Source organism: Cervus elaphus, chromosome 13 (assembly GCF_910594005.1).
Source record: "Cervus elaphus chromosome 13, mCerEla1.1, whole genome shotgun sequence".
In the NCBI taxonomy this organism is placed as follows: domain Eukaryota; kingdom Metazoa; phylum Chordata; class Mammalia; order Artiodactyla; family Cervidae; genus Cervus; species Cervus elaphus.
Window position 1 is genome coordinate 8,552,706 of NC_057827.1, and position 12,105 is coordinate 8,564,810.

At 46.2% G+C, this 12,105-nt stretch overlaps 1 protein-coding gene across 2 annotated transcripts in view; it reads left to right on the plus strand.

The window, feature by feature from the left end:
- The first annotated feature begins 4,377 nt into the window (after window positions 1-4,377).
- Window positions 4,378-12,105, plus strand: part of GABRG3 (gamma-aminobutyric acid type A receptor subunit gamma3) — an 824,838-nt gene continuing 817,110 nt past the window's right edge. The window contains exon 1 of one of the 2 annotated variants that reach the window (XM_043922583.1): window positions 4,378-4,736. In XM_043922583.1, the coding sequence (XP_043778518.1) occupies window positions 4,684-4,736 (53 nt within the window). In that variant the 5' untranslated portion in view covers window positions 4,378-4,683. The remainder of the gene's footprint in view (window positions 4,737-12,105) is intronic. The other variant, XM_043922580.1, reaches the window with a different exon arrangement.

The window sequence follows — 12,105 nt, forward strand, 5'->3', positions numbered from 1 at the left end:
CAAAGAGTCGGACACAACTGAGCGACTGAACTGAACTGAACTGATGGAGCTCATACACAGACAATTGGTAGTAATGGATACCACTACTTTGGAAATCTCTAGTAATGTTTATTATCACTAAACAAAAATGCCTTCCCTATATTCTAAAAAGTACATTTTTAGTCATGTAGCCAGGAGAAATCAGCACATATGCCAAACCAAAAGACAGTATGAGTATGTCCATGTCAGCTAAATATTGTGTGCCTACTGAATACCACAGTGAAACACCACATGCAGAATAAGAAGCGATGGATGATTGCTACCTGTGACATCGTGGATACATCCAGAACACATTATGTTGGATGAGAGAGCCACAGGTAATACAGGACACACTACACAATTCCATGTGAGATTCAGGAGCAGGCAAAACCAGTCCATTGTGATGGAACACGGAATAGTGATTACCAGAGTTGGTGTTGGCAGCAAAGCTAGCTCAGCGCCCAGGAGAGGGCTTTGGGAAAAAGCTTTTTATCTTAGTCTGGGCTATAAACATGCTACTCTTATACATATGGTATATACGTGTGTAAAAATACGTTGGCCCATATGGTTAAGGTGAGTGCATTTTGTTGTATGTGTATTGTTGCTGTCTTTCAGGCATGTCCGACTCTTTGAGACCTCATGGACTGCAGCATGCCAGTCTTCCCTGTCCTTCACTATCTCCCAGAATTTGCTCAAATTCAGGTCCTTTGAGTCAGTGATGCTACCAATTGTCTCATCCTGGTTGCCCTCTTCCAATAAAAACAACCTAGAGGGCTGGGGTGGGGAGAGAGGTGGGAGGTGGGGGACATAGGTATTCCTATGGCTGATTCAGGCTGATGTTTGGCAGAAACCAACACAATACTGTAAAGCAATTATCCTTCAATTAAAAATACATTAATAAAATAATTTAAAAATTGAGCAAGAAAGTTTTTTTTTTAAACCATGAAACATTGTAATGCAATTCAGAAGTATACTTTTGAGAGTGTGAGAGATTTTATTCAAAGAGAAAACCCAGAAGCAGTAAGGAATAAGACCAGCTGAGGCAGCAGTTCAATTACATTTCGCACCATAGCTCGCCAGCTTCTTCGCACCTGTAGAAGGTGAAGTCAGGCTAGGCAAGAGATTCTGAAGTATTTGTTGGAGAAGCCACAAGAGGGTCTCAAGTACAGGTAACCCAGTTTTGCCGCCCTCTAGGGCTCTTCTTTCCAGTCTCCAGCCAGACGCAGCGGCCACCCCAGGTCTTCCCCGGAAGCCTAGAGTCTGGATCAGATGCCAACATTTGCAACAAACAGCACGCCTCACTGGAGAGTGTGCATGTGCGCCAACCCTTACCTCTCAGGTTACTTTTTATTTCCCCTTTCCTGGGAACTTGGGGAATGTAATGCAAATGCCGCTCTTCCAAGTGGAACCGAATTGTCGGCTTGTTTAGAGCTGAGGACGGAGAGGACTGAGGCAATAAAATCCCCACAAAAAAACCGTAGAGTGAGCATCGCGCATGCTCCGCAAAGTATCTTGGCCACCCACCCCGCCCCGCCCCGCTCCGCCCCGCACCACACACCTTCCTCCGTCTCTGACTGTCTGCCCCTCCGTTCCCCGCCTGCCCCGCCACACAGTCCCCCGTCCCCAAGCTGGTCAAGCTGGGCAAAGCAGAAAAATCAAAGCCAGAAAGATTTTCCTTTGAAGAGTGTAGATTCTTGACCTTGAATTTTGCTTTCACACTTCTGCCCAGGAAGCTTGCTTTGAATTTGCCTTTCCTCGACTCATTTAGCTTAAAAAAATCTTTTTTCAGACAGCACCATGGAAAGGGGTGCTTTCTATGGTAAAATATTCAAGCCTGTCAAGTTGACCCGCCAGGTCTAATAAATGGAGTCAAGAGCCGGAAGAGATCATGATAACAAATTGAAAATATTCAAGAAAGGAAAAGAATAAACAATAAAGAGATGTAAAAAAGGCATCACATTTTCTTTTCCACTGTTTGTATTGTAAAAACGTCCCTGGACACTTGCCATTATACTGAAATTTTGCAAATACATTCAAGTACCCGTCTGTTTCTATTACAAACAACTTGAAAGCATCTGTAGTCATGTTTAAATAATAAAGAATACAGCAAGGAGTCTGAAACATTGGTCAAAGAACCAAGAAACAAATGTTTACTGAGCTCCTATTCATCTGAGAAGGAGTATGGTGTAGTGATTAAGAAATGTTGGCACCTGCTCCCCGGGTGTTAACTCACAGTCCTCAACTTCCTAGCTGTGGAATGACAATTTCTCTGTGTGTTTCATCCATCTCTGAAATGGGTATACCATTATGAGAGTTAAAATTAGTTCATTTATCAATGTCTGATAGTTATTTTACTCAAGTTCCTGTTACTGTGTTTAAAACTGAGGCACAGATGAATTGTTTCTTTTTACATGCAGTTTTCTCACAACACACATAAGTATCTGGAGACAACATATTTCTATAAGCAATTAACAAATAGATCATAATCTAACTGATTTCTGAAATGCTCAACTTAATTGTTGGATAGAGAAAATGAAATATTAGAGCAGAGTATGATAAATGTTCATATTCCCTTGAAGCTGGAAGAAGTGTTGAAGCTGTTGAAAGTGGCAGAATGTAGGAGGGTTGGGAGCCTTCTTAGCGTCATGACCTGAGGGAGAAAGATGTGGAAGGCAGTGGGGAATGTCCGAAGGGCCCCGGGAAAGGATGAGCTGGAGCAAGCTCAAGGCAGAGACAGAGACAGAGATAAGAAGATGACAATGCAAAGAAGGCCAGGGGCTTGACTGTTAAAGCATATCTATATACACACTTTATGTAAGTTGCTTCAGTCATGTCTGACTCTCTGCGACCCTATGGATCATAGCCCGCCAGGCTGCTCTGTCCATGGGATTCTCCAGGCAAGAATACTGGAGTGGGTTGTCATGCCCTCCTCCAGGGGATCTTCTCTGCCCAGGGAGTCAGTGGTCTCTTGTGTCTCCTTCATTGGCAGGCTTTACCACTAGCTCCACTTGAGAAACCCCCTATATATACATACATCTATCTGTCTATCTATCTATGTGTGTGTGTGCTAAGTTGCTATAGTCATGTCCAACTCTTTGCAACCCTATGGACTGTAGCCCACTAGGCTCCTCTGTCTAGATTCTCCAGGCAAGAATAAGTGGGTTGCCATGCCCTCTTCCAGGGGATCTTCCTGACCCAGGAATCGAACCCACATCTCTTAGGTCTCCTGCACTGGCAGGTGGGTTCTTTACCACTATCTCCACCCAGGAAGCCCCTATCTATCTATTCTATATCTGTATGTCCTCATCATCAACAACTTTACTCTGCAACCACGTTCATGTTGGTGAACCCAGAAATAAAGAGGAAAAAACCAGGCAATTTTCTACTTACCCTTGCATATATCCTAAGAACACAGCTGTTTGACAGTATATTAAAGAAATATCACATCCTTATAATTCTATGAACGGTAGTTCAGAATAAAAAAAATACTTTCTAAGACCTATTTTTCCCCCAATATAAAAGCCAACCTCTTAGTGAATGTAGTCTAAGGTATGCTGATTTGTAATACTTAAATGGTGAAAGACTAACATTCTGAATGGTTATTACTAATGAAAACAAAGGCAATTTTCAGTCTGAGTCTGAAAATATATTCAATGAGCTGCGTGTCATACTTCAACCACATGTCTTTTGCTTTTACCTAGGCAGAGGTCTTGGTCTCCAACCTTCAACATTCTCTTTCACTACTGCTGCTCAATGGTATGTATTAGTCTCTCCCTGTGTGTGAAAGGTACACTCCGGGGTTGCTTTTTTCAAAGTACTTCCCAGCAAGCCACTTTTCCATGCAGAATCTCAGCAGTGCACTGAAGGGGTTCAGTCGATTTAGAACGATGTGTGCGAAGGACCGGTTGCTCAGCAGACCATCTCGCGCCTTCGCCAGGGCGCCTAGGTGGGGACGTTCTGGGAGGTCTGGGAGCGCAGAGAACCACAATGCGGTGTTGAAATGCCAGGGAGAGTGCATCCCTTCGGGACTTCTCAACCAAGGGGTCTTTCTGGACGCAGGGGTCTTTCTAGACCAAGGGGTGCCGATTCTAGGACCCTCTCTTAGGCTCCCGGCGGGATCCCAGAGCCTCCCCGCCCCCTTCCCGGCCTCATGCTCCGGGTCCATTCAAACCTCTCTTGGCCTCGCGCATTGTGGAGCGTGTAATTGGGGGAACTCCTCCCCTCCCAGGCCGCCTCGGAAGCGCTGCCCGCCCGAGGAGCGGCCGCCTCCCCGCCCCACCCCCGAGCGCGGCGGCCGCGCGACCGGCGTAGAGCCCACCGCCCGGCATCTGCGCGCGGCGCGGCTCTCGCTTCGGGCGCGGTGGGCGGCGCGGGGCCGCGTGTATCCGGGCCGCGAACCGCCAGCGCCCGCCAGCCCGCTGCGCAAGACCCCGCGCCGGGGCGCGGGCGGGGCCGGCGTCCCGCGTGGGCCCCGCGGAGGCGCGCGCAGACCCGCCGGCCGTCGGGGGCGCGGCCGCTGCCCGAGTCCGCACTTGTCCCGCCGCAGAGGCCCGGCGCCGTCGGAGGCAGCGAGGGCCAGGAAAAGCCGCGGAGCGGAGGCCCGCGCCCCGCAGGGAGCCTCGCTCGGCCTGGGGCCGCCGACCCCGCGCCCCCTTCCGCGGCGGCATGGCCCCGAAGCTGCTGCTGCTCCTCTGCCTGCTCTCCGGCTTGCACGCGCGGTGAGTGGTGCCCGGGGTGCGGAGCCTGGCGGGCGGGCGGCGGCGCGCTCTCCGTCGGTCCCCAGTGCCCGGCGCCCCCGGCCATCGTCGTCTGGGCTGCGGCGTCTCCCGCCGGGGCCGAGCGGGCAGGAGACGGGGAGTCGCAGGCTCTTTACTTGTCCCGTCTCCCTCGGCCACGGCCGTCTGCCTCTCCGGGCTAGGCGACCGCAGCCTTCTCTGCAGCCTGAAGCGCAGGGACTCCGAGACTAATGGGCTCTTCTGAACCTTGTAAGGTCTGGTGGGTTTAAGGGATTTCGAAGACCAGCATCACTGGGGGAAGCCGGTGTCTACCTCTTTATCTCGCTCCTCCCCCTCCCCCAAGTGTTTCAGGGTTCCGCGCGCGCCCCCGGGCGCGCGAACACACACACACAGATACATACCAACATTCTGTATGTCACACACACACACATATCAACGTTCTGTATCATATCCCTCCTTGAAATCTCCCGGGACCCCGGAGTCAGGTTTCCGAGCTGCCGAGTTTAAACCGGTCTTTATGAGGAGTAGCAGGACTGAAGGCAGACGGAGGAGGATGGGGGCATGGTGAGCAGCCAGGAGCCCTGCTTGTCGGAAAGGATTCCCCTCCCAGGTTCTGCGAGCACATGCACGCTGCACATAAGCACCCCTTCCGTATGAGCCATTTTCACACGCAGCAGCATGCACGAACCTACCCAAATGAAGCAAGCATACTGAAGTTGATAATGAGGTTTCTACCTAATACCTGTGGGAAATTACCTTACCGTGAACACCCTTACCCTTCCTCCCAGTACACCAGCCAGCTGATGGGACCTTAAAAATAATTCAGGAAGAGATGAAGATGGCTCATGAGGATGGAAGGACAGTGGGACCAGAAGGGTTAAACCCTGTTGCTGTAAATATAAATGGAATCCGGGTTTGGTTCCTTTCATTCTGTCTCGGACTCGATCTCTGGTCAAGAGCCTAGAGACTGCCCTGTGCTTTAAAAATTAGAGCAGCTCCCTTCCTTCTGCTCCCCTCACGACCCGACCCCAAGAATCTCCAAGCACCTTGACTCTCCAAACACTTTTGATACCCTCTTCGTTTCATAGGTTGGGGGCTAGAGAGCCTTCCTATGGGTCATAAGCTCTGCAGGTGTCAGCGTGCAGTGCTGGGAGGTCTTGCATGTTCATTCAAATTCGTGAAGTACTGAGGAACTTGTTCAGTCGTGCCTGACTTTTGTGACTCCATGGACTGTAGCCCACTAGGTTCTGTCTGTCCATGGGATTTCCCAGGCAGATATATTAGAGTGGGTTGCCATTTTCTTCTCCATGGGATCTTCCAGAACCAGGGATTGAACCTGCATCTCTTTCATTGGCAGGCGGGTTCCTTACCACTGAGCCACTGAGGGAAGCCCTCTGAGGGACTAGGAGGGCACATTAACAAATCCTACAAGACATGAATTTGAAAAGGTCATAGTTCTCCCTCCCTCCCTTTGACAGACTGTGAGGAAGAAAGTCCTGTTCCTCCCTGCCACAAACTGCTGGTCTTTGCAAAGAGTTGAGAGTAAGAAAGGCGGATTGTATGTGCTGGGGAAGGCAGACTCACTGGAACCTTTCTCAACCAGGCAGCACACTCCTTGGTCCTTCAACTGAAGTTTCTTCCTGTCTAAGGAATGAGCTGGGAAGGAAATGGAAGTGTGCTCCCGGAGGCTGACCCTGCTTGGATGTATCTCTGTTTAGAAACAAACAACACCAGGCATAATGTAGATGTCCCAGGTCATATCTCGATCTGAGGTTATGTCTAATTGAATTTCCTACTGCTACTGACTGGATGAAGTGACCTGCAGTTGAGGGTTAGAAAATCAGCTGTTTCGATCTATAGATACTTAACGTGTTAGAAGGAAATCTGCTTATTGTTCTCATTACTTTATGTGCTTAGTAGGAAGATACCTGGGTGTCTGACTTGAAGCACTCAGGCGTCTAGGGGTTCCTGGGTATTCTTCATCCTTCCATTTTGCCAAGGCAGATGTAACAACTTTAATATATTTTTGTCTGGGTTGATTCCATGGCCTTGATAATAGAAGTTGCAAATCGGTTGAAAATAATCCAAGTTTTAAACTAATTTTATTGCTATATGCCTCTTCTTTGAAAGTATCTTTGTTCTTTGAATGGGTTACAGACATGTGAAGTAATCCAGTGTCCAGCATCACCTTTCAAGTGTTAGTCACTCAGTCGTGTCTGACTCTTTGTCACCCCTTGGACTGTGGCCCACCAGGCTCCTCTTGTCTGTGGAATTCTCCAGGCAAGAATACTGGAGTGGGTTGCCATTCCCTTTTCCAGGGGATCTCTCCAACCCATGGATCGAACCTGTGTCTCCTGCATTGCAGGCAGATTCTTTACCATCTGAGCCACCAGGGAAGCCCTCACCTTTCAAAACCATTATTAATTCTGAGAGAGTTCTCATTTGTGCCCTGGCCTGCCTTCCTGGTGTTGAAAAGCCCTAGAGAAGGTTCTGACAGTTGTGCTCTGTGGTGATAGGTTGGCAGCTCTGTGGAAAGCAAAGCACCCCATTCTGACACCCTTGGAAGAACTTATTCTACATTAAAAACACTAAGTCACACCTGGGGCTTAGTGACACTGTAAGTGAATGCCTAAGTGCTGCCTGAAGTTTAGGAGCTCCTTTTTATGTTTACGGATACATCCAGCTTTGTCTCTGCCCTTGCAGTTGAAGAGAAGTTGTAAGACATGAAAATACCATCTGAGGGCTGAACTGTAAGTATATCGTGGATTTGTTTTTAAGAAAAAGCTAATGATGGCATTTAGGATCCAACAATCCTGATAACAGAACACTCATGAATATTATATATAACCCACTTGGAATTTAGAAAAGCAGAACATTTTTGTTTTATTCATATTCTGGTGAGTCCTTGAGATGAGATTGGGTTCTCTACAAAGGGAAGCTTTTCTGTAGGGCTGGTGGTCTGGCCCTAGTGCTGAGAAGCTTTGATTTCCTTCTCTGAAGTCCTGCACAAACTGATGAGGCTTCAGGATTGGGAGGAGCCCAGTGTTGGCCCAGAGCATCTCAGCCTGTGCCTGCCTGCTCTCCCCCCAACCCAGCCACAGAGCTGCAGGTGCCCCATTTCACCTTCTGAAGGGGAAGGTGCTGAAGAAGCTGTTGCTGTTCTTTTCTTTGTCTCCCCCTTCACCTACCCTGAACCAGGAAGCTTACGCAATTTCAGGAAAACACTCATCACCACTTCACCGCTAGAGGGAGAATTAGTCTCATTATAATACCGGTTATTGAAGTAGCTCAAAGTATTTTTCAGAAACTACTGCTGTGCATACAGAGAACTGGCTGCAGAGTTAGTGTGCTTCTGTGTACATAGAGTGTTGGGGCAGGAGAAGATGCAGAGCGTGGAAAGCATGGTCTGGTCTGTACTAGTAAGCTGTCTCTGGGGGAGGGGAGGAGGGAAGACAGACCCCAGAGGGGCAGAGGACTGCACTGGGGGCGAGTTGGAAGGAGTCCTGAGGATGCTACATGAGATCCTGGCCAGGTGAGCTGGCCCTCTGCCCACAGTGCCCGAGTGCCTTTGCTGTGGACTGAGTTGCCAGGCCTGTGGGCAGTGGTTGGCTCCCAGCAATCCATGTCCTTCCTCAACCCACTTCTTTTATTTTTTTTACAATTTATTTATTTATTTATTTTTCATTTATTTTTATTAGTTGGAGGCTAATTACTTTACAGTATTGTAGTGGTTTTTGCCATACATTGACATGAATCAGCCATGGATCTACATGTGTTCCCCATCCTGATCCCCCCCTCCCGTCTCCCTCCCCATCCCATCCCTCTGGGTCTTCCCAGTGCACCAGCCCTGAGCACTTGTCTCATGCATCCAACTTGGGCTGGTGCTCTGTTTCACTCTTGATAGTATACTTGTTTCGATGCTGTTCTCTCAGATCATCCCACCCTCGCCTTCTCCCACAGAGTCCAAAAGTCTGTTCTGTACATTTGTGTCTCTTTTTCTGTCTTGCATATAGGGTTATCGTTACCATCTTTCTAAATTCCATATATATGCGTTAGTATACTGTATTGGTCTTTATCTTTCTGGCTTACTTCACTCTGTATAATGGGCTCCAGTTTCATCCATCTCATTAGAACTGCTTCAAATGAATTCTTTTTAATGGCTGAGTAATATTCCATTGTGTATATGTACCATAGATTCCTTATCAATTTGTCTGCTGATGGGCATCTAGGTTGCTTCCGTGTCCTGGCAATTATAAACAGTGCTGCGATGAACATTGGGGTGCACGTGTCTCTTTCAGATCTGGTTTCCTCGGTGTGTATGCCCAGGAGTGGGATTGCTGGGTCATATGGCAGTTCTATTTCCAGTTTTTTAAGGAATCTCCACACTGTTCTCCATAGCGTCTGTACTAGTTTGCATTCCCACCAACAGTGGGAATTCCCTTTTCTCCACACCCTCTCCAGCATTTATTGCTTGTAGACTTTTGGATAGCAGCCATCCTGACTGGCGTGTAATGGTACCTCGTTGTGGTTTTGATTTGCATTTCTCTGATAATGAGTGATGCTCAACCTACTTCTTTTAAAGATGATAAAATTAATATTTGTGATAAATAAAATATTCTTCTGTAACATTTTAGATTTGATAATATTATTTATAAAAGTAAAATCTTACCAGTAATTAAATGAAGCATATCACTTCTTGAATATCAGTCCCAAATTTTTTAGGTTCCTATTGATGGTGAATATTCAGTGCAAAAAATCCATGGCAACTTATAGTTCCTATGGATGATATATATATTCTAAGCTTTCTGTCAAGAAAAAGAATTATAGTTTAATATTGTTATTATCATTTAGTCACTGAGTTGTGTCCAATTCTTTGTGACCACATGAACTTTAACCTACCAGGCTCCTCTGTCTGTGAGATTTTTCCAGGCAAGAGTACTGGAGTGGGTTGTCATTTCCTTCTCCAGGGGATCTTAGCCAAGGGAAAAGTTAAATGAATTCAATCTTCAAGATATATGCCATATACTATTATCAAAACTTCATGTACATGCATATATTCATACAGAGCTAGGCTGATACTGCTCTGATCTATGTTAAAGCTAGTTAATACTCATTAAAAGAGTCATGTACATACCATATGACATATACATAAGATTTTACAGATGTTATATATTATACTTATGTTATAATATTATTATATTATGTTGTTGTTGTTCAGTTGCTAAGTTGTATCCAACTCTTCTGCAACCCCATGAACTGTAGCCCACCAGGCTCTTCTGTCCATGGGATTCCCCAGGCAAGAATACTGGAATGAGTTGCCATTTCCATCTCCAGGGGATCTTCTCAACCCAGGCATCCAACCTGTGTCTTCTGCATTAGAAGGAAAGTTCTTTACCACTATGCTAAAAATTTACATCCAGACATCCTGGAGCATAAAGTCAAGAGGGCCTTAGGAAGCATTACTATGAACAAAGCTAGTGGAGATGATAGAATTCCAGCTGAACTATTTCAAATCCTAAAAGGTGATGCTGTTAAAGTGCTGCACTCAATATGCCACCAAATTTGGAAAACCTAGCACAGGATTGGAAAAGTCAGTTTTCATTCCAATCCCAAGGAAGGGCAATACCAAATAATGTTCAGACTACTGCACAGTTGTACTCATTTCACATGGTAGCAAGGTAATGTTCAAAATCCTCCAAGCTAGGCTTCAACAGTATGAGAACTGGTAACAGATATACAAGCTGAATTTAGAAAAGGCAGAGGAACCAGGGATCAAATTGTGAACATCCATTGGATCATAAAAAAGCAAGAGAATTCCAGAAAAACATCTGCTTCATTGACTATGCTAAAGTCTTCTGACTGTGGGTCACAACAAACTATGGAAAATTCTTAAAGTGATGGGAATGCCATACCAGCTTACTTGTCTCCTGAGAAACCTGTATGCAGGTCAAGAAGCAACAATAAGAACCAGATATGGAAAAACGGACTGGTCAAAACTGGGAAGGAGTACATCAAGGCTGTACATTGTCACCCTGCTTATTTAACTTATATGCAGTGTGTGCGTGTGTGTGTGTGTGTGTTAGTTGCTCAGTCGTATCTGGCTCTTTGTGACCACATGGACTGCAGCCCATCAGGCTCCTTTGTCCATAGAATTCTCCAGGCAAGAATATTGGAGTGGGTTGCCATTTCCTTCTCCAGTATGCAGAGTACATCATGTGAAACACCAAGCTGGATGAATCTCAAGCTGGAATCAAGATTGTTGGGAGAAATATCAGTAACCTCAGATATGCAGATGATACCACCCAAATGGCAGAAAGTGAAAAGGAACTAAAGAGCCTTTTGATGAAGGTGAAAGCAGAGAGTGTAAAAGCTGGCTTAAAAATCAGTGTGCAAAAAACGAGGATCATGGCATCCAGTCCCATCACTTCATGGCAAATAGATGGAAAGAAAAAGGAAACAGTGACAGATTTTATTTTCTTGGGCTCCCAAATCACTGCAGATGGTGACTGCAGCCATGAAATTAAAAACTGGTTGCTTTTTGGAAGAAAAGCAGTGACCAACCTAGACAGCATATTAAAAAGCAGAGATGTCACTTTGCCAACAAAGGTTCATGTAGTCAAAGATATGGTTTCTCCAGTAGTCATGTATGGATTGAAGGGCTGAACTATAGAGAAGGCTGAGAGCTGAAGAATTGATGTTTTTGAACTGTGGTGGAGAAGACTCTTGAGAGTCCCTTGGACAGCAAGGAGCTCAAACCAGTCAATCCTAAAGGAAATCAACCCCGAATGTTCATTGGAGACTTTGGCCATCTGATGCGAAGAGCTGATTCTTTGGAAAAGACCCTGATGTTGGGAAAGATTGTGAGCAGTAGGAGAAGGGGGTGACAGTGTATTAGGTGGTTGGATGGAAGCATCAACTCAATAGACATGAGTTTGAACAAACTCCAGGACACAGTGAAGGACAGAGAAGCCTGGTGTGGTGCAGTCCATGGAGTCACAGATAGTTGGATTGGACACAACTGAGCGAGTAAACAATGACAAAAATTAACATAAAAACACATGTCCCAGAAGCCAACTCCCTTGTGAAGTTGTTGCCATTTTGGCTTCCATCTGGAAAGCTAAACAGAAATGAGCTTATACTTAATCAGGACAAATAAACCTCAATGCAATTTTCTATTTTCTATTTTGTTATCTTTTGTGAAGGAAGATGTGCTATTACGCAGCACACACTGACAAGCCATGAAAGAGGTTTTCCTGTTTTATTTGTGTGACAGGCTATTTTGCATTGGTAAATGGCAGGCCCCCTGGAAGTGCTACTTTGAAGACAAGACTCTCCTCTTTTCAGGCCCAAA